This window comes from Colletotrichum phormii, assembly GCF_030913505.1.
Source record: "Colletotrichum phormii strain CBS 102054 chromosome Unknown BDP81scaffold_3, whole genome shotgun sequence".
Classification (NCBI taxonomy): Eukaryota; Fungi; Ascomycota; class Sordariomycetes; order Glomerellales; family Glomerellaceae; genus Colletotrichum; species Colletotrichum phormii.
The window spans coordinates 1,905,428-1,926,739 of NW_026851445.1; the positions used below are offsets into that span (position 1 = coordinate 1,905,428).

The following is a 21,312-nucleotide window of genomic DNA, read 5'->3' on the forward strand; positions in this document are numbered from 1 at the left end:
CCCGTCGTTGGGCTTGTTGTCGGCTGGCTCGCTTACACGGCTTCGGTGTGGAGAATTACCAAGCCGCGAGCCGCGTGCCGCATCGACGCAAAACGTAAAGCTCGACCGCAGGAGGAGAGGAAAGTGAGACAGGACTGCCGTCAGGAAAATAAGAAGAAGACTAGTCTACTCCGTAGAGACAAGAGGCGGCCGCGAGGGGAAGAACCGGCGGGAGTAGGAGAACACTTGTTTCGTGAACTGCGTGGGTTTTTACTTGACTAGTTTTCAACAGTGACAGCTGGAACGTTAGCGATTGGATCGGGGCGGGAATGATCTAGGGATGTGGGAGGGGGGGCACTAGGAGCTTGCTCAGACGGGTCGGACGGCTTTCACGGGTGTTGGATATACGCCCCCCTTCTTTTTTTTTTTTTGCGTGAAGAGTAGAATGTAAAACGAGTGGGGTATCCTGCGTATCCGACTGTTACGGTGATGCCGATGAAGCTGGCTTCTTTTGATCTGTTCGCCTCGCCTGAGGGAAGGATGAGGGGTGAAGATGGTGGGCACAGAAAATGCCTGATGTCGTGAGAAATTGTAGCAAACTTCCAAAGCAGGAGTAATGAAGATTCGCTTACGAGAAATTTGGGCTGCAATGAACTACCTCCAATACAAATGAGATACCATGGAGAGATCTATCCAAGTCCCCTTGGAGTACCATCTCCAACACTCCAAATAAACTAGTGAGACATCCTTTACATCTGATATGTGAAGGAGATAACATACTATCGTCATTCCCTCATTCTCCTCAAAAACCCTAACCGGATCATGTTCCCGATGATTCCGTAGGAAATGATTCCAAAAACCCACAGTGCCAACCGAAATTCCAGGGACCATTTCTCGAGTCTAGTCTGTGAAGCTTGGGATGTGTTGACGAGGCGGGAGGTACTTCAACCGTCGTCTCGAGATACCTATCCATCTCTCTGAGGTGAGGTGCTTCTCTCGGGTTGGCTTTGGCAGTCAGTTGGTGGAGGGGCAGAGAGGGAAGGTTCGTCGTCCTTTAGTTCAAGCCACGCGCAACCCCCCGGACATAAACCCGCTCTAGAATTCTAAGTCCCAGGTTATCTTCACGAACTCTAGGTAAGGCATGGTATGGTGTAGGAAAAGGGAAAGCCACATAATCGGACGTGTTCCCTCTACCGGATTATCATAGGGGGTGAAGGAGTGGAAGAGGGTGTCCAAGGCGGAAGAGGCGTCCAAAGATTACATATTTAAGCTTACTTTTTAGCCTTGGTCTACTTCCAACGGAGGGGCTTGAAAAAAGGGCTGAAGGATCATATCGTGATGGAAGAAGGGCGTGCGTGCCACTCTTGTTCCCTCTCACTTCGTCCGTTTTCAGCCTTGCCTTGCCATGCGTGATCGCTACTAGGACAACCACACCACGATTCTTATGGCTCCAGGGAAGATAGTCCGGAGCATGACACCCTGAATCCGTCGCGTTCCGAGTCCACCATCACGAGGTGAAGTAGAGGGATGAGGTTCAAAGCCTCGCATAGCCATGAGAGGAAAGCCGAGAAAAAAAAAGCCACGCTTACATACCCACGCACCTTTTGAAGGGAGACGAGATCTGGGAATACCTAGATCCGGAGATAGATCCGGAGACCCGGAGACCGGGTTAAGGAGGCAGGAGGTACAAAGGCTAAGGCTAGAATGTACCGTAAGTTTCCTCCCACTATCATCTTCGTCAAATCTTCTAGTCCCCCCCATCCTGGGTAAACTCTCACGCACATCTAGGTAATCACGTTGGGGTATGTAGATAGGTTCAACAAAAATTATTATCAAATGATGACCTATACTCCCATCACCTCACGAGAAAGATCTTCGCCCCCACTCCGGAATTAACCTACCGCGAATGGGGGAGATGTATCCTCAATGAAGAAGGCATGTTCAAATAATAAACAAACACCACCCCCTCCCTTTTGCGAAGAAGAAACGACCGAAGTACACCGAGGTATGATGATTCCAGATAGAACTGCAAGTAAAGGGCGGCGACCCGCAATCCACAAAAGATTTCGCTCTCCCCTTTTCTCTCTCTCTCCCTCCCGTCGAAGTCCAACTCCGGGCCGCGGAATGTAAAAACGAGACCTGCCGCTACCGCAGCTCAAGTCTACGTCGTCGTCGTCGTCGCAACCCCCTAGTCCTCCTGGTAAGAGATCTTGCGCATCTCTCCTAGCCTGTGTCTTGCGGCTGAGAGGGAATTCTCCAACTGCAGAATCTCGACCTAAAAGTGGTAGCGCCGCACGCGTCAGCATTTCTCTTTTCTACTTTCGGTCGCCAAGCAAGGCACTAGCCGCAAATGACGAGCATGGCTGCGACGGAGTTGTCTCCGGCCACCAGCATCCCACGGCAGTAGGCATAGTTCACGCCGCGAATCAATATTAAACGTACCTGTTGCTCCATCTCCCGGACCTTGAACTCGTGGGCTCCGAGCTTGGAGTAGTCGACCGCCTCGTCTTCCGCGTTGCGGTCCTTGATCATGTTCTGCACCTGGCGCACGAGGGCCCTGCATGCGGCACCGACAGCCTTGCTGGCCTGCTCGAGGTTCTCTTGGCTCTTGGACATGAAGCCAGCCTTGACTCTGCTGGCGGCGACGAGCTGAGCCGTGGAGGCTGCCACGTCGTTGGATGCCACGATGAGCTGCTCGGGGCTGTTGCGGTTCGACAAGACGCCGTCTGCGGTCTCGATCAGGGTGTTGGTGGAGTTCGCCACGGCCTTGGCGGCTGAAATGAGACCTTCAGTCCATCTGTTGTTCTTCTTGTAGAAGGCGGTTCTCGACGACGAGCCGCGGCCCGCCTGGACAATCTCCTGCTGCGTCACCGTGGCGGCCTTGATCAGCTGCGCGATGGCATTGGTGATGGCCATGGCGGCATCGAGAATGCCGTCGTGGACCTTGAGCTCGTAGGACGAGTATCCGTCGCGGGGTTTGTTCTTCAGCTTGGCGAGACGAGCAGCAGCAGCGGCAATGGCATCGGCCGCCTTGCTGAGTTCGGAATCGACAATGTCGCCCAGGTCGCCCTTGCCTGCGAGCTTGCCAGTGTTGGGCGCGAACGTCTCGACGAGCTTGTTCAGCTTCTGAAGGTTCATCTGCACCTCGTTGTTGCTGTTGATGACGACATCGGTCTTCTGAATGGGATCCATGCCCTCCAGGCGGAAGCTTTGAAGGCCGCGGAAGAACTTGACGGTGGAAGAAGCGGATTGCCGAGTGCCGTTCATCAGAGCATCGCTCTTCTTCTCGTCGGTCGCCAGGCGGGTGATACCCTTGGCATTGCTGCACACATCCGCAAGAGCGCCAGCGAAAACGTTGATGGCTTTGATAAGCTCGGCGTGCGTCGCGTTGGGACCGTCGGCAATGAAGTTGTTGAATGCCGTAGCAAACTCCATGGCGCTGGACGAGGCCTTTTCAATCTGCGAGAGCACGTAGGATGGCGATGCGTTCTGGTTTCCGGCCTGCATCGTCGAGTCCAACTCGTACAGCGCATCGTCAACTCTCTGCACACCGGATTGCAGCACAGAGTCGATGATATCGTTGATCTTGTCCAGGTTGGCCATGATCAAGGCGTCAATCTGACCGTCAATGACGGTGTCGGTATCGCCCTGGTTCAACTTCAGCTCATTGAGCTCGATAAGCGTCTGGTCCATGCCAGCCTTGTAAACTTCCAGCTCCTCCTCCTTGTCGCGGAGAAGCTGCTCAAGGTCTGAATCGCCATTCCTGATCTTGGCCTGAGCGTCGTCCAGAGCACGAGACTTGAGACGCAGGGCCTCCTCAAGATCGGCCATCTCACGGTTGTACTTGGAGAGCATCGTTGAGAGCTCGTTTCCTTTGCTTCTCTCAATGTTGTCGGCACGATCCAGAGCCATGCGCAGCTCTCGCTTGAGCTTTTCGAGCTCATCCTTGTTGGCGCCATGCAGACGGTCCTTGTCATGGAGAGCGCGGTCTCTCTCTCTAATCATATCAGCAAGCTCGAGGTTCTTTGTCTTGATCTCTCGTTCAAGCTTCTCTCGCCGCTCAATGGCCTCCTGAGCCGAGGCAGCCTTGAGTTGCACAGACTTGAACTTTTGGAGCAGATCCAAGTGCTCGTGGCGAAGCTGGGAGTACAACTTTGCGAGCGCTTCATATTTCGTCCGCCACGTGTTGACCTGCTCCTGTAAAGCTCTGATTTGCTCATCTTTGCTCGTGATCTGCTGGCCGTAATGTCCCTGGATCTGTGCCAACTCATTTTCCAGACCCTTGACCCTCTGGTCGTATTGCTGGAGCATAAGCTGATCACGCTCATATTGGGCCCTCGCATTGAAGTTCTCCTGTTCCAACTCAGCGAGCCGACCCTGGGTCTGATACTGCATTTGTTGCTGCATCAGAGCCTCCTGCTCCCTGCGCTGCTGCTCCGCCAATTGCCGCTGTTGCTCCTCGAAGTCCCGTTGCGCCTGCTGCTGCGCCTGCTGCTGCATCAACATCTGCTGACGTTGTTGCTCCTCAAGAACTCTCTGCTGCTCTTCGTACTCTCGGTTCTGGCGCTCCAGCTCGTTCTTCCAGAATTCGGAAATATCATCTGGCTCCTGTGATTTCGGTTCAGGGGGTGGAGTGGGGCGTCTCTCAATTTCCTGCTTCGGGCGCGCCGGAAGTGCAGGTGCCTCGTCGTCTTCCGCCAACAGGTTGGGAGGGTCTTGTGGCAGCTTGGGAATCGTGATCAAGCTGGTCAGATAGCGCAGGTTTGAGCACTCGTAGTAGAACTTGACGAGGCGGTAATGTTGAGCATCGTATCTTTCTCGTAGGGGCGAAAGCGCCTCGACGTCGCCGGTGGCTGTACCCGATTAGCAAAATCACCCTTGTCTGCCAAGGGGGGAGGGGGTCCGATGCAACTTACTCGAGTGCATGGCACGAAGCATGCTTGTGATGAACTTGTAAATGCCGTAGCTCTCCTGCACGAGGGGCACGAGAGAGGAAATGCGACACTCGTTATTTCCAACATGACGGAAGTGCGAGAAGATCAACTTCTGGAACTGTTCAATCTTATCTTGCAGCGTCATCAAGTCTGTGATTGTCTCGTACCCCTCGTTGGGATCGTTAATAGCCTTTAAGCTGAGGTATTCCTCGTACTCAAAGGTACCGTTAAACTCGGGATGCTGCTGGTGGAAAGAGAGCTTCGCCAGGAGGTAGTAAACGTATTCCCTGATCAAAGGGCTGTATCCGCGCACTCCCTCTCCGCCCATACCACGGTTCAAGCTGTCGATCCAACTTCTCTGCGCCATAGCCTCCCTCAGTGTGTTCGGGTGTCCTTCTTGGAGTACTTTATGGACCGTGATCAGAGCTTTGAAGGTCTGCACTTCGTCGGCAAGAATAGGTTGGCTACAACGCGGCACTGCCTGTCAGCGGTCGACCCAACCCGACTTACAACTGTATTCACTTACACCTTCATCCCGGCCCAGAAGGCATGGGAAGACCGGTGGTCCCATGTGTACACGATGCAGCTGCGCACATGTTTCCGCTTCGGCGCCGTCTCGTCGGGGTTCGTGGCCTTCTTGATGTTGATCGCCAACTCCTGGTCGGTCCTTCACAGCATGTCAGTGCACTGTTGCAAAGGCGGAGAGACAGCCTTGATTGGGCCACAAAGTCTCAAGGTAATTGAGGGTGACGGACTTGGTATGCCTGGTATCGGGCACGGCAGCCATGATGGGCGATTTTCGTGCGCGGGGTCGTTGGTGTTTGTCGGAGGTGAAGGGCGCTTAATGGGGGTTTCGGATGGTTCGAGGAAATGACGTCTCCTGGCGGTTTAAGGAGATAGCTCCACGTGCACGCAATGCTGCCCAAGAGTCGCAGTGAAGCCCAGGGTAAGATCTGGGGGAAAGGATCCGTATAAATTGGAGGAGGAAAAGATATCGTGAGCGACTTCCGTGCCAAGTGGGAGAGACGGGAAAGAGTCGTCAGCGTTGACCAAGCTCCCAAGATGTCTAGAGCAGCTCGAGTGTGGCTGGGTTCTGCAACATGCGCAAGCTCCGGGGATTGCGCCAAGCCGTCGTCGTAGTTGCGATCCTCCACTTGGTTTAGGTTGGGCATGAGATCTGGAACAATGCTAATCCGGCGGACGCAGCGGTGTCAGTGTCACCCCTCCAGCGTCCCAGCGCAGGCAAAGCACCTGAAGCCACAGGCCGATGCCTGTCCGATCTAATCCAATGACGATAATGGTGGGGTTCATGCCACCAGAGTTGGCTCAAAAGGCCCCTGCGCTGTCAGTAAATGAGCGTTGGATTCTGATGAAGGAGAGGACATTGCACGGCTCTCCCAGATAATTCGAGTAATTAACAGGAAGAAGCAGTGGGGGAATGCATTGATTGGTAGTTCCGTTCTAACTAACGTGGAAGAAAGGTAGAAGTTATAGTTTTGCTTCTGGAACGTAGTCACAGAAGCGCATTGCATGTATCATATCTGAACTAATAAGCTCGTGTCAGTGGCTAGGACTCGACCCTCAAATACGAGCTGGTGCTCTTGAATGTCTTGTAAAATGAGTAGAGTTCAACAACAGAGAATCTGACATGATCACACACATCCATTTCACATGTATTTGATGTTGAGGGTAACAGGTTAACAACTTGCTGGCCACTAGCTTACAGAGTACCAATAGCTCAAGTCAATTGAAGGAGTTGACCCCATCCGAATTTGTTGATGCACCGGCTCCAACACTGGCGCGGTTCACAATGACATGTTTGCACACGGTAAATGATCATAGGTCGTGTTCATCATTTGACTGAGGGTATCATGAGGGCCCGGCTGGCAGCAGAGCCAACTATTCGCCTGCCTTTCACAGGCATCCCGAATTGACCTTGTTTCCCGCGAGCACACAACACCATACACCAGAACCTGTGCCAGTGCCTCCGACCTGACAATGACAGGACCCGAGGCATCGCGGCAGGATCGCAAAGGGGCCAACGGGTCTCACAGGAAGCATTTCCTCGTGCAGGTGTGAACGATGAAGTGTCATTGGTTTTTTTTTTCCCATTCCCTATGGACGTTGCCGAAAACGTGATGCCATTCCATGCTAGAATTCTTCCGTTCCTCACGTAAACACCACATGCAAAAGAACCCACAAATCGCCCAAAAGACACTCTAAATCGTCGTCTCGTAGGGGAGGGGGGTGACCGTCTGGGGCTTGTTCTCCTTGAAGTCGACGGTGCGGGCGTCACGGGGCATGAGAGGGAGGCGCTTGAGGGTGAGGGCCTTACCCTCGGCCTGGGCCTTCTTCTTCAGGACGGCGTTCTCCTTGACGCGGCGGATGAAGTCGTCTCTCGAACGGGAGGGGGAGATGTGCTCGACGCGGATGTTGATCCGCTTCTCGATGTAGCGGTGCTTCACCTTCTTGTAGATGATGATACCGACGGCGGACTTGGTGACGTTGTAGATGACACCGGTCTTGCCGTGGTAGACCTTGTGAGGCATACTGTAATTCGACAAGTCAGCCCTCTGTTCCTCGATGTATTTCGCCCATGTTCGCAATTCCTCCCAACTAAGACCTCGAGTCTTCCAATTGTCGCAATTCGAATTCGAGGGCGGGTTTGTTCGCTTACCCCTTCTGGACGGCACCGTTGGTCTTGATGTCGACGATATCTCCGACTCTGTACTGGCGAAGGTACGTGGAGAGCTTGATCATACCCTTCTCACGGAAGTTTCTGCTGAACGCATACTGCAAGCTAACCGTCAGCAATCCGGCCGCAATCTCGAGATAATTCGTAGCTGGGTAATACGTACGCGCGTTCCCGCGCGAAGACCCGCTGGGTGACCCATTTTGCCGGAGTGGTTGTCGTAGAGGGCGGAATTTGGTGATGGTGTTGTCGGGTCTTGAAAAAGATCACGAAGTTCCAGACACAACAGGCAAGGCAAAAAATCGGCGACGTGTGTGTGCTCTGCTGACTCAGTCCCGTAATTCTTTTTTCGTTGTGGAAAAGGGCACTGCACGTGACCCTAGGCGAACAGGACCCGCATTTTGACAGGCGCTAGTCAGCCCTCGCTCCCCACAGCCATTTTTCGCATTGAGTGTTGCAAGTTTCACGAGAGGCTCTTGTTTTTTTCCTTTTCGCTTTCTTCGTCAACCACAATTCGAAGGATATCGACGAGTCGGCAAGATGGCGCCGTAAGTAGACTGATTCGCAGTCGCATCTCAGAAACCAATATGCTAATTCGATTTTGCGCAATAGCCTCACCTACTCCAAGACCTCCAAGGTCCCCAACCGTCCCTTCGAGGCCGCCCGTCTGTCAGTATTCTCCGGCCACTGAACAAGAGCTTGCTCTGTTTAAGTCGTGAATCACACCACTGACTTCGATACGATAATAGTGACTCCGAGCTTAAACTCGTTGGCGAGTACGGTCTCCGCAACAAGCGTGAGGTCTGGCGTGTCCAGCTTACCCTCTCCAAAATTCGTCGTGCTGCCCGGTATGTTCTTTTGGCTGTCGCAAAGTGGTCGCGTGGAACATCCTTTGGGCTAACAAACACCACAGTCAGCTTTTGACCCTCGACGAGAAGGACCCCAAGCGTCTCTTCGAAGGCAATGCCCTCATTCGCCGTCTCGTGCGCGTCGGTGTTCTCGACGAGTCCCGCATGAAGCTCGATTACGTCCTGGCCCTGAAGGTCGAGGATTTCCTTGAGCGCCGCCTCCAGACTTGCGTCTACAAGCTCGGTCTTGCCAAGTCCATCCACCACGCCCGTGTCCTCATCCGCCAGCGTCACATCCGCGTCGGCAAGCAGATCGTCAACGTCCCCTCCTTCATCGTCCGTCTCGACTCCCAGAAGCACATCGACTTCGCTCTCACCTCGCCCTTCGGTGGTGGCCGCCCCGGCCGTGTCCGCAGAAAGAAGGCCGCTGCCGCTGAGTCCAAGGGTGACGGTGGTGACGAGGAGGAGGACGACGAGTAAATGCATCGCCATTTATGCTAAGTATTGGTCAAAAAAACTCTGGGAATGGTCGGTATACCAAATACCAACCATTGGGATCATCGGGGTGTTTATAGTCACGGCGTTCGCCAGAGGCAAAATGGAATGATTGCATCAAATACGGATACCACGAATGAATGTTATACAAAAGTCTTTTCTTGTTCAGTTCAGGGCACCACCTCAAGGCATCGTCTTGCATGCGAACGTTTGACAGGGAAATGGGTATCATGTTTGTCCAATGCAATGCTCATAAGCCATGCCTAAATATCTAGGTAGCCTAGACCAATTCATCCTTGCCCAGGAACTTGGCCATCGGGTCGTTCGCCGCTGTCCTTTTTCTTCTGTACTCCTCCATCTCTTCCTCCGTGACACCGCCCATCATCTCTTCCGCTGTCCGTTTGGTCGCCGGCTTGTTCACCGGGGTGTCATCCGCCTTGGGAATCTCTGCTTGCTGCTCCATCTGGAGTGCTAACGAGGCTCCCGTGCGTTGCCGTTCAGAAGCTTCCCAAGCTAACTTGCCCTCCTCGCCCGTGCAGTAACTGTTTTTGACAACCGAATGACAGCATTCGTAGCCCCATTGAAAATTTGACCACCAGCTGCCCCAGATAGATGTGTGGTTGTGGATGTAGACGTCCTCGGGGTACTTTGACTTGGCGATAACCTTTGGCGCACCCTTGATAAGACCGCTCTCGTCGTACTCGACGTATTTTTCCGACTCGGTGATGACGTTTTTCAACTCGTCGGGCATGGTGTACTGCGAGTTGTCGCCGTACAGATCCTTGAGCTTCTTCTCACGCTCTTCGCGCTTCTTGTCGGCCTCTTCCTTCTCCTTCTTCCTGTAAAATTCTCCGGCCGTAGGATTGGCTTGCAAATGTTTTGTCGTGTCACCACTCTTCTCCTGGGCCTCCCAGGCGTATCGCTGTGCTTGCTCGAACTCGCCGGCGTCGCCCGAGCCGCGCATAAAACCTTCCTCTGCAAACAGATTCGCAGCCTTGTCCACGGTTGCGCCGCTGTCCACAAGGGATCTCGTCTTTGGATCGTACTTGGCGGATTCCAGGTCCAGGTTAACCAGGTACTTCGCCGTGTCCTCTCGTATTCTCAGCTGGCGCGTAGCTGTGCTTTGATGCTTGCTCATGTCGTTCTCTTCAGCGTACTTGTCGCCATCGTCCTGTTCCTCCTCCCCCGTCTCGCCTTTGGCCAACGCCTGTTTCCTCAGCTTCTCCATCTCGTTGAACTCCTCGACGACGTTGCGATATTCCTTGGGGTCGTATCCATTCCAGCGATCACGCTTGGCATCCCAGCCAAGCTTGACGTCCTGAACGACCTCGTCGGCCTGGATGTCTCTGCCGGTCCACTTTGCGCCTTTCGCTCTCGGCCGACTGAGGCAATCCTTGGCTTTGTGCGTCATGGCGCCGCAGTTTTCGCATGCGCCTTTTCGGTACTTTGTGGCCGCTGGGCCGGCCTTGCGACCGCGATCATACCATTGCGACTGCTCATTCTTCTTCTGGATACGCTGATGCTCGAGGTAATCGGTCTGGTCATCGCCTTCTTCGCCGGCATAAAAGGGACGTTTACTGATGAAAGAGGGAATGTAGATATTCTCCTCCTTTGCGGCGGCGGACGCCTTGGGATCGGGTTTTCTCGGCGGTGGTGGCGGCGGCATCTTGGCGGTTTGTGATTATGAGAGGGTTGTTGCTGGAGAGAGTTCGGGCGACGGCGCATTCACGTCGCGAATTTGGGTCAGGAAAACCACCTGTGCTGATGTGTCTTATGTAAGCAGCCGCTCTTAGATGGCAAAGAATGGCAAGGATGACTTGAAATTGAGCGTCGAATGGTCTTATTGTCCTTCATAATCACCTATAAGTTCTTTTAATTTGAAGATTGTCTAATTCAATTACTCCAATATCAAAATCCTCACGTTGATTCCCCAGCAAGTCTTTGGCTGAACAGACGACTAGCAGCACCTTTTGGTTTAAGGTAAGGTATCCATCCACAAGGTAAGCCTGTAGGACGCTTTGGGTTGCTGGAAAATGCCCCACCAGAAGGCACCTTGCCACGCTTGCTTTAGTAGGGGAGGTAGCACGGTTTGCTGGAAGCCTTGAAGGAGCACCGAGTCAAGCGTATTGCCACATGACTGCGCGGACCCTGGGCGTTCCCTCTTGGCCCGGCACGCGTCGGATCTTGCATCAACATGACCTAGTCGCGTCGTGAATACGCTTCTTTGTGTCATTGAACCCGTCTTGCCATGCACCAAGCTGACTGCTTTTATTCTGTATCATGACATTGGTCTCCTTTCCACCATCTCATCCTCCATGAGTGTTTTGATCCTCCACCATGGACCTTTTCCGCGTTCGGCTGAACTGCATCGACCACTACCAGGCGACGCCGACGCATTACGATCCTCAATTACGGAATGATGTCGGTCCTGCACAGGCGAAGAAGGGTCCCAAGGTCCCAGTCGTGAGGATTTTTGGATCGACAGAAACGGGACAGAAAGTTTGCGCTCATATCCATGGCGCCTTCCCATACGTCTACGTCGAGTATCGGGGCAGCTTAGAGCCCGAAGATGGTAAACATGCAAAAGAACCGCTTAAGGGACCCTTGCTAACTAACAAAAGTGGGCGCATACATCTATCGACTTCATCTTTCCATTGATCACGCCTTGGCTGTCAGCTATCGACGTGATCAATTCGGAGAAAATGCAAAGTTCGTCGCCCGCATCACCCTTGTCAAAGGGGTGCCGTTCTACGGCTTCCACGTTGGATACCGCTTCTTCCTGAAGATCTACATGTTCAATCCTATCGTCATGACAAGATTGTCCGACCTGCTTCAACAAGGCGTCATTCTCAAGCAGAAGTTTCAACCCTACGAAGCCCATCTCCAGTACCTACTACAGTTCATGACCGACTACAATCTGTACGGGTGTGGCTACTTGGATGTATCTGATGTATACTTCAGAGGCCCGATCCCTTCATTTGAGAAAGAAGGAAACTCGCAACACATTTGGCATGACCGGATGATTCCCAAGACTCGAGTCCTCGATGGCCTGACTCTACCGAGGGTCAGTCACTGCTCCATCGAGGTAGACATTTGCGTCCAACACATCACCAACCGGCGAATGGTGAAGGAGCGCCGGCTCCACCACAACTTTGTTGAGCGTCTGAAACCACTCCCAGAAGATGTCAAGCTTGTTTACAGTATGGCTGGCCTCTGGAAGGACGAGACTCGTCGCCGCAAGTTGAAAATGCCAAATGCAGATCCAGGAAGCAGCCCCTTTCCTGCAGAAGCTTTGGTGTCAATGTCTGCAAATAAGCGCGACTCGCAACCGCAAGGGTGGATTCACGAGGAAGAGTACAAAGAAGAAGTCACAAAGCTCGTCGAAAGCGAAAAGGGGTTGGAAGACTCCGCGCCGCCGAGCTTTGAGACTTTTGTGGACCATTCGCCGCTTGAGGCTGCCGTGAAGACTGCACTCCAGTCAGTAGAGGATTTATATCCATCCAACCTTTTGCCGGCCCTCGGATTGCCGTCAAATCATGTACCGACAAACAAGAATCCGGCCAGCAGTATCGAAGTTGACGAGCAAGGCGTACTCGATCTTGGAGTTGATGATTACGATCCTTATCCAGCCGATTCTGACGAAGAGGCTCTTATTCAAATGGGCGAGCCGAAGACGAGGCAGGATGGTCAGATCAAAGGCACTGGCATCAAGGGAAGGCCATCAGTCACTAGCGATACTGGATCCAGAAGCGAACCTGCCGCTGTCGATCTGACAATCAAGAAGACCATCAACGGGCTGGGGATGCTATACGAAGGCGTCTGTGCCAGCAGGTTGAAGACTGGCAACCCACCAATGGTGCCGGTTTGGGACGATCTGCTCGATATGGCTGAAGAAGAAGGGCTCGTGTCCAAACTCAGCGAGCCATCAATCTTAGGTCACCGCCGCACGGAATCGGTCAAGCGATCTATATCTCCACATGCGACAGTGTCTTCTACAAAACGCCCAAGAACCGAGCTTCCAGTAACTCCCGCGTGCAATGCGGTGACGCCTAAACCGTCACTCAAAGGCATCCTAAGCAATAGCACAGCTTCCGAGAAGCATCAGGTCACGATGTTGCCGCCAAATTCTCAAGACAAGCCACGATCATCTCAGAATGCAGGCTCCAAGTCCGCGGCGAACCAGTTGTTGGGTTTTCCGGTGGTCAAAAGCCAGGAGGACCCGGGCACGAAGCTTCGATTGAGTCAGATGAGCCAGCCCCGGGCTTCGCAACAAGCTGAAAAGGATTCCCAAAAACATGTCTCCTTCAGTCTAGCGCCCGAAGAGACACGAAGCAAGCCCACTCCGATTACTCCAGCAAAGAAGGTCCGAATCGCTACTCCTGCAACGGACTCGCCAGGGACCGAAGCAGGAACAGAAACAGTACTCCATCGGATCCAGACAGCGATCGGATCCTTCTCCGCAAAGCGCCAGTGTGTGATTGGCGTCCTGCCACCGGCTCCCAAACTTATCACGTCGACAATGAAGGACCTGCAGATTCCCGACATGATTTACCAAGATGCCTACTATAGTGAAGAAAAGGACGTCCCAGCTCGTCCCAGGGAGTATGCCGGCCGGGAATTCCGGCTCGAGAGCAACACTCTGCCCTATCTGGCGGAATTTGACCCAACTGGGACATCTGCCGCCAGCATGGGCATTAAATCAGACACACCCATCGATAAGGCCAAGAACGACGTGCGTTACAACGCCCAAGCAAGCTTGTGTTCATACCGAAGCTGGGAGATAGGTCAACCGCCGCCAAGCGCCAAAGAAATTCAAGATTGGTGGAACAAGAAGCATCCCGTACAGAAAGAGCGAAAAAGCGTTACTGCAAAGATCACGGGCACCCCGCAAGCTACAAGACGCAACCTCTCCCAGATCGACGGGCCTACCCCGAAAAACAAGCATGGCTTCAAGTACTCGCCCAAGAAAAAGTCGACTAGCGTCAAGCATGAGGCGCAGTACATGAGTACTATGGCCCTCGAGGTTCACGTCAACACGAGGGGCAAATTTGTTCCCAATCCCGACGAGGATGAGATCCAGTGCATATTCTGGTCTATCAAAGCAGATGGCACCGCCAGCAGCAGCCAGGAAGCTTCAGGGGGTATAATCGCTGGTGTTGTTGTCCTATCGCCAGACGGATCCCTTGCTCAGAGGATGCGGCGGTATGTTTCCGCAGAGGTCATTGAGGAATCGTCTGAGCTCGATGTCATGGTTCGCATGGTACAAATTGTCAGAGACCACGATCCTGATATCCTGACAGGGTATGAGGTTCATGGCAGCTCGTGGGGTTATCTCATCGAACGAGCCCGAGTAAAGTACGATTACGATCTGTGTGACGAGTTTTCACGTATGAAGAGTAACTCCCACGGTCGCATCGGAAAAGAAAACGATCGATGGGGCTTCAACACAACGTCGACAATCCGCGTGACTGGCAGGCACATGATCAATATTTGGCGAGCCATGAGGGGAGAATTGAACTTGCTTCAGTATACCATGGAGAACGTCGTCTGGCACGTTCTGCACCGCCGCATTCCTCACTACTCCTGGAGAACCCTGACGCAGTGGTACAACAGCAGTAGACAGAGGGATCTCGACAAGCTGACGCGCTACTACTTGACACGAACGAGGATCGACATTCAGATATTGGAGTCAAACGAGCTCATCCCGCGAACAAGTGAGCAGGCCAGACTGTTAGGGGTGGACTTCTTCTCGGTCTTCTCTCGCGGTTCTCAGTTCAAGGTCGAGTCCATCATGTTCAGGATTGCGAAGCCCGAGAACTTCATGCTAGTTTCCCCCAGTCGCAAACAAGTCGGCGGCCAAAACGCCCTTGAATGTCTCCCGCTGGTGATGGAGCCTCAAAGCGACTTTTACAACAGCCCGCTATTGGTACTCGACTTTCAGAGTCTGTACCCTAGTGTCATGATTGCTTACAACTTATGCTACTCGACATTCCTCGGCAGAATTGTCAATTGGCGGGGGATGAACAAGATGGGTTTTACCGAGTATCAGAGACACAAGAGGCTACTGGAGCTCCTCAAGGACCATATCAACATCACACCCAACGGAATGATGTACGTCCGGCCTGAGATTCGGAAATCTCTCTTAGCAAAGATGCTTGGCGAGATTTTGGAGACCAGAGTCATGGTCAAGAGCGGGATGAAGCAAGACAAGGACGATAAAACGTTGCAGGCGCTGCTGAATAACAGGCAGTTGGCGCTGAAGCTTCTGGCCAACGTTACCTACGGATACACATCGGCATCTTTCTCCGGCCGTATGCCTTGTTCGGAGATTGCCGACAGTATAGTTCAGACAGGCCGCGAAACGCTCGAGCGAGCAATTGCATTTATTCATTCACAGGAGCAATGGGGCGCGGAGGTCGTCTACGGCGACACGGACAGTCTGTTCGTGTACCTCAAGGGCCGGACCAAGGATCAGGCGTTTGACATTGGCAACGAGATTGCCAAGACCATCACCGATATGAACCCCAGGCCGATCAAGCTCAAGTTTGAAAAGGTCTATCACCCGTGTGTTCTCCTGGCGAAGAAGCGCTACGTGGGTTACAAGTACGAAAGTAAGGATCAAGTCACGCCCGAGTTCGACGCCAAAGGCATTGAGACGGTGAGGCGTGATGGCACGCCGGCAGAGCAAAAGATTGAAGAGAAGGCCCTCAAGCTGCTGTTTGAAACGGCGAACCTCAGCGAGGTCAAGGCCTACTTCCAGAAGCAGTGCGAAAAGATCATGCGCGGGTCCGTCTCGGTGCAGGACTTTTGTTACGCGAGGGAGGTGAAGCTCGGCACTTACAGCGATAAGGGCCCGCCACCACCGGGGGCGCTCATCAGCACCAAGAAGATGCTCGAAGACGCACGCGCCGAGCCGCAGTACGGAGAACGAGTGCCGTACGTCGTTATCACGGGGGCTCCGGGGGCGCGCCTGATCGACCGGTGCGTAGCGCCCGAGGACCTCCTCAACGACTCGCATTCGCAGCTGGACGCGGAGTACTACATCTCCAAGAACCTCATCCCGCCGCTGGAAAGAATCTTCAACCTGGTGGGCGCCAACGTGCGGCAGTGGTACGACGAGATGCCCAAAGTGCAGCGGATCCGGCGGGTGGACCAGACGCTCGGGGCGGCTGGGGGGCTCGGCAGCAAGAAGACGCTGGAGTCGTACCTCAAGTCGGCGTCGTGCATCTCGTGCAATATCAAGATGCAGGTGGAGGGCGTGCTGTGCGGCAAGTGCCAGCAGGATGCTCCCTCGTCGTTATTCAACCTGCAGACGCGACTCAAGGACGAGGAGAGGAAGTACATGGACGTGGTGAGGATCTGCCGGAGCTGCTCGGCGCTACCGGCGGCGGATGAGGTGCCGTGCGATAGCAAAGACTGTCCCGTGTTTTACTCGCGGGTTAAGCAGGGCGCGCGGCTGAAGACGGAGAAGAGCGCGCTGGAGCCGGTCGTTCGGGAGTTGGTTGCGAAGGCTGGAAGAGCCGCGTTGGAGTGGTGAGGTTGTACGAGTTTGTACGGATATAATACTTTCATTACGGGTGTGGTCATTGTCATTCTGGGCGTTTGGCTGGATACCCTGGATCTGGAATATGGATAAGGTCGGTGACGGTGTCGGTGTTGATATCGGTGATCGGTCTAAAGATGATAGGGCGGCATGGCGGGTAAAGCGCACCGGCCCTCAGGCAGGATACAAATGATTGATAAGGTTATGATGTCACGGCAAGGGCAGGCCACTGTTTTGAGTAAGGTGGGTGGATAGGATTGGACGGACGCGGCTCCGTCCGATTTGCGTGTACTGTACTGAACAACGGAGTATCGGTAGAATAGACAAGCACTACTTATCAGACGCATGCACCAAGGTAGAGATGGCGGTTTAGTGTATTGAGTGTGTGACTGATGACATCGTGAGGAGATGGGAAAAGGCGACCCAAGAGCCGAACTCTTCCAGTGCTACTTGGTATGAAGCTACTACTGCTTAGTGACCTCACTGTTCGCCAGGGGTCCCCTCTCCTTGTTTCTCGCGGGGTAAAAGGGGAAAGATGAGGTGCAGGGATGCTCATTACCGACTCGACCGGAGAGCCACAGGGCAGTTGGAGTCTTGGAGACTTGCCCAGAGGCGGTAGGGAACAGCGGTTTGCGGGTCACTCGGAACCCTCAGCTCAGTGGCTATTACCGCTTCACTTTCCACTTTCCACTTTCCACTCTCCACATTCGGGCAATCTGGAAGGCACACCGTAAGGCCACTTAATACTTTCTCTTCAACAGCTTCTACGCAGTAGGTCGCCTTGGCTCTCGATCCGCCCTGAACCATCTTCCTTTGCTCCTGTCCATCCGTAAAAAAGGAAACTTTTGGTCTGCTGAGTAGTGCTGCAACCCTCTGCCCTCCGTCCCATCCATCCATTCGCCTGTTGCTTACGGCCAGCTTTCACAAGGGGCAAGACTGCAAAGCTACCATCACATGACGGCGTCAGAGCGGCCTATTGGACGTTCCCAAGGTTCACAGTGACCTGCATATCTCTCTCCATTGTCTTACCTGATCCATTTTCTCGGTCCAGAAACGCCCTGTGGCCAAGACCCAGATCCGCGAGAGCTATCTTGTCCACTTTCTATTGCCCACCACACGCACACAAAAAAAAGTTACCGAATAGCTGAGCCTCCCAAACAGCACCAAGCTGCCGTTGACTTGCATCCTGAAACAAAGAGCTTCCATTCTCGCTCCACAAACACCACCACCAACCGCCGCCACAAGCTTCCTCGATCCAATACGACTCTCCCCCCGCCCGAACACTCTTCGTCTCGTAAACGACCTAAGCGCCGATGGTCCCGCCTATCTCTCCTCTCCGCCTGCTGTCCTTCCGTTAGCAGCACTGCTACAAGTGCCGCGCGAAGAGTGAAGGAGTTCAGACAACGTGCGAGAGGGAAGCAACCCAGCAAAAGCTCCGGGAACCGCGCGATGGGGGGCTGGACCGGCTTCCTCATCACCTACCTCCTAGGAGGCCTGACCTTCCTGCCCTTGGTGATCCTCACCGTCTTCGCCCACGCCTACTTCACCCTCCCCTACCGACAGGATGCCGACACGAATCGCGACGCTGTCGTTGACGCCGCCAACACCGCCGCCGGCGGTCCGGGCTCCATCGTCCAGCCCGGCGACGACCTCACCGCTCTCGAGGCCGTGAAGGCAGCTGCCAAGGACGATGCCACTGCGGCGGCCACGAAGCGCTCGGCGCAGGATAACGACGTAGCGGCGGGGTACTTTGCCGTGTGCAGAGAGTACACTCCCATGGGCATCAACGCGAAGCCCATCGAGAGGTCCACCCCGACCGGCTCGACCACCGTCGCAGCGCCGAGCCAGAGCGTCTACCAGACCATGTACAGGAGCATATTCGAGCGGAAACCGACGCCAGGCCCCTTGGATAACAGGAACGGGCTGAGCCAGCGTCCCAAAAACGCTGGCAATGTCTTCTATGTCGTACTGAGGTATGCGACCTTCATTGCGATCCGTTTGCAACTGCTCGTCTACTGCGGAGACTAACCTGCCACAGACACGGGCACTTGATGCTCTTTGACGACGATGAACAACTCGAGGTCCGGCACGTGGTATCGCTATTGCACCACGACATTAGCATATACTCGGGAGGAGACGTCACACCAGAAGGCGAGCTTTACATCAAGAGGAATGCGCTGTGTTTGTCGCGGAGGTCAGATGGGCCCGAGGTCGGACCGGACAGCCAGCTCTCCAAGCCGTTTTACCTCTTCTCCGAAAACTGTTCTGCCAAGGAGGACTTTTACTTCGCCATGCTCCGTAACCAGGAGCAAAACTTTGGCGCTGAGAGGAAGGCGCCCAGGCCGAAGCAGTTCGAGGTCAAGAACATCATTGCGTTGGTCCAGAAACTGCACTCGTCCGAGGAGCACCTTTCCACAAGGTGGCTGAACGCCATGATTGGTCGCGTGTTCCTAGGCATTTACAGGACGACGGACCTTGAGCACTTGATTCGTGAGAAGCTCACCAAGAAGATTGCCCGTGTCAAGCGGCCTGCGTTCCTCACCAATATTGCTATTCGCCGCATCGATACCGGCGACTCTGCACCTATCATCACGAATCCGCGCCACAAAGATTTGAATGTTGAGGGAGAATGCGTGATGGAAGCCGATGTGAAGTATACCGGCAACTTCAGAATGGAGGTCGCCGCGACGGCCCGCATAGACCTGGGCGCACGCTTCAAAGTCCGCGAGGTCGATCTCGTTCTCGCAGTGGTCATTAAGAAGCTCGAGGGCCACATGCTGTTCAAGATCAAGCCCCCGCCAAGTAACAGAATATGGCTGTCGTTCCACAGCATGCCAAAGATTGAAATGACAATCGAGCCGATTGTGAGCGCGAGGCAGATTACGTACACCATTATTTTACGACAGATTGAGAACCGGATCAAGGAGGTCATTGCCGAGACGCTGGTGCAGCCGTTTTGGGACGACATGCCCTTCTTCAACACGGAGCACAAGAAATGGCGAGGCGGTATTTGGGACGACGACGACGCGGTTGTCAGCTCACCTAGTACGGAGACCAATGTGGCTGGAGAGGGCGATGTGGAGGGAGTCGATCACCTCGAAGAGACGGGTGACTTGCAAAGCGACATGAGACCGATCGAAAAGAGCCACAGCATGCCAATCGTTGAGAACACACAGCCGACCGGCTTGTTCGGCAGGAAGATACAGAACAAGGGCCCGAACAGTCCTTTGAATAGTTCGTCGACGAGCGTTGATGCTATGGGCTCACCGACTACTGCGACACCGATACCTAAGCCGTTCAGGTCGCCGTCGATATCGAGTCCAGCGAACCCTGTGGTCGGCACCGACGCGGCGCACGCAGACGTGTTCAAGCCCTCGTCCTCACCCCCAGACCATGCCTCCAGCATGATGGCAGCGTTATCAGCAAGGTCAACACCGGTGACGACACCCTCTGAGACACCCGCCAGACCACCACCCGTCGCGAAGGCATCGAGCCAGTCCTCCGCATCCTCACGCGAAGCCACGGATAACGAGAACGAGACGGACCGTACGCCAATGGCCAAGGAACGCCGCAGCACAGCTTCGTCTTCGGAGTCGATGCGCAACAATGAATCAGCCGACCCGAACTCACCCACTACATCTTCAAGAGCCTCTGTCAGAAGCGCTACGGGCTCCATCTCCAAGGGCCTTTTCCGGAGGGAGAACACGGGCAGCACGAACTCGACCGCGTCGACCAACGGCGAGGGAAAACGCACGACGCTCGCCGCCGTAGCCAACGCTGCGGTCACGGCGAGACAGTGGGGATGGAACGCGATACAAAAGCACAAGGACGCCAAGAATGGCGCTTCGACGGAACAGAATCCCCCGCTCGACCTAAACCAGCCGATGGGACGTGGCCAGCCTTTGCCTCCGCCGGGTACGCCGTTGCCTCCACCTGTAAAAGGCTCCAAGGTGACGACGATCCCTGTGCCGAAACGCAAGCCCATTGCGCCGCCGAATCTCCCTGAACGGCCTCACTCGGCGGCGACGTCGGAGGGCAAGTCGGAGCGCAGACCCGTGCCGCCTCCGCCCCTGCCCTCGCGGCGTCATTTGGACACGAGTAAGAACGCGGACGGCGGCGGTGAGAGATTGTTGGTTGTGGAGGCGCCACTTGACTCGGAGCCTTCTACGCCCATGGAGGAGAGTATGCCCCCGCCGGCGTACGTTCAGCCATGGGCTGAGGACGTCTCTGATGGCGAAGGGGATCCGGATGTCTCGGTGGAGAAGACAAGAGGTCGTGATCGTGTGGTTGTCGATGAGAAGAAGGAACACAGTAACGAAGAGGAGGAGAGCAAGAGTAGGACGCCACCGCCGTTACCGCAGCGCAGGGAGACCAAGCTCGAGGATCCCATTGTGGCGAAGCCAGCCCATGCTCCAGGTATCGACGAGGATGACGATGATTATTCCGCGTGGATGGATGAGCAGGATGAGGGTGTCGTCGGTGTAGACGGGAGATCGAGCGTCGAGGTGAAGTAATGATCTTGGCGGAGTGTCTGCGTTTGTTTTTCCAAATGTTTTGCTGGAGTTGGGCATCATGATATTAGGCGTGGGCATAGGGCATTGGTTTGGGATGGGATGTTTGGGGGTTTAGGGAACCGGTTTTGGCGGATCATGGAGTTTGAAGTATTTCTTCTCAAAGAGTGTAGGATACGAGACTCTGATCCGTATACATACATATATACACATACACATACACACATGTCTTTACTCTATTTGCTGGTTTTGCTGAGGTATAAGATTCCGTGGGCTTCTCCCTTTGTCAAAGATCCCTCGTGGTGGTGGT

General features: G+C 54.3%; 6 protein-coding genes across 6 annotated transcripts; 3 read left to right on the forward strand and 3 right to left on the reverse strand.

The window, feature by feature from the left end:
* Positions 1–2,167: 2,167 nt before the first annotated feature.
* On the reverse strand, positions 2,168–5,700 carry BDP81DRAFT_446244 (ANTH domain-containing protein; the record flags this gene model as incomplete). Its single annotated transcript, XM_060592041.1, has 5 exons — positions 2,168–2,254; positions 2,422–4,832; positions 4,896–5,377; positions 5,440–5,580; positions 5,669–5,700. The coding sequence occupies 5 exons, from the start codon at positions 5,698–5,700 to the stop codon at positions 2,168–2,170; spliced, it is 3,153 nt and encodes a 1,050-aa protein (XP_060449931.1).
* A 1,432-nt stretch (positions 5,701–7,132) lies between these two features.
* Positions 7,133–7,807, reverse strand: BDP81DRAFT_390597 (ribosomal protein L21e; the record flags this gene model as incomplete). Its single annotated transcript, XM_060587422.1, has 3 exons — positions 7,133–7,463; positions 7,591–7,706; positions 7,772–7,807. The coding sequence occupies 3 exons, from the start codon at positions 7,805–7,807 to the stop codon at positions 7,133–7,135; spliced, it is 483 nt and encodes a 160-aa protein (XP_060449932.1).
* Positions 7,808–8,069: 262 nt separating this feature from the next.
* BDP81DRAFT_131760 (40S ribosomal protein S9) lies at positions 8,070–9,087 on the forward strand. The gene is made up of 4 exons (XM_060581748.1): positions 8,070–8,153; positions 8,218–8,274; positions 8,355–8,453; positions 8,519–9,087. The coding sequence occupies exons 1-4, from the start codon at positions 8,146–8,148 to the stop codon at positions 8,931–8,933; spliced, it is 579 nt and encodes a 192-aa protein (XP_060449933.1). The 5' UTR covers positions 8,070–8,145; the 3' UTR covers positions 8,934–9,087.
* On the reverse strand, positions 9,087–10,806 carry BDP81DRAFT_131769 (pre-mRNA-splicing factor SLU7). Its single transcript, XM_060581749.1, has one exon. It carries the CDS (start codon positions 10,612–10,614, stop codon positions 9,229–9,231), a length of 1,386 nt encoding a protein of 461 aa, XP_060449934.1. The 5' UTR covers positions 10,615–10,806; the 3' UTR covers positions 9,087–9,228.
* A 344-nt stretch (positions 10,807–11,150) lies between these two features.
* BDP81DRAFT_341579 (DNA polymerase family B) lies at positions 11,151–16,860 on the forward strand. Its single transcript, XM_060586033.1, has 2 exons — positions 11,151–11,520; positions 11,570–16,860. Exons 1-2 carry the CDS (start codon positions 11,286–11,288, stop codon positions 16,483–16,485), a joined length of 5,151 nt encoding a protein of 1,716 aa, XP_060449935.1. The 5' UTR covers positions 11,151–11,285; the 3' UTR covers positions 16,486–16,860.
* A 1,080-nt stretch (positions 16,861–17,940) lies between these two features.
* BDP81DRAFT_390601 (uncharacterized protein) lies at positions 17,941–21,005 on the forward strand (the record flags this gene model as incomplete). Its single annotated transcript, XM_060587423.1, has 2 exons — positions 17,941–18,464; positions 18,530–21,005. The coding sequence occupies 2 exons, from the start codon at positions 17,941–17,943 to the stop codon at positions 21,003–21,005; spliced, it is 3,000 nt and encodes a 999-aa protein (XP_060449936.1).
* Positions 21,006–21,312: the final 307 nt, after the last annotated feature.

Bases quoted from the DNA above. Each gene is read 5' to 3' on its own strand.
- BDP81DRAFT_131769 (XM_060581749.1), bottom strand. From the start codon at position 10,614: ATGCCGCCGCCACCACCGCCGAGAAAACCCGATCCCAAGGCGTCCGCC.
- BDP81DRAFT_341579 (XM_060586033.1), top strand. From the start codon at position 11,286: ATGGACCTTTTCCGCGTTCGGCTGAACTGCATCGACCACTACCAGGCG. The intron at 11,521-11,569 runs GTAAACATGCAA...AACTAACAAAAG, and splicing joins CAGCTTAGAGCCCGAAGATG to TGGGCGCATACATCTATCGA.
- BDP81DRAFT_131760 (XM_060581748.1), top strand. The intron at 8,275-8,354 runs GTCAGTATTCTC...ATACGATAATAG, and splicing joins CCCTTCGAGGCCGCCCGTCT to TGACTCCGAGCTTAAACTCG. The intron at 8,454-8,518 runs GTATGTTCTTTT...CAAACACCACAG, and splicing joins AAAATTCGTCGTGCTGCCCG to TCAGCTTTTGACCCTCGACG.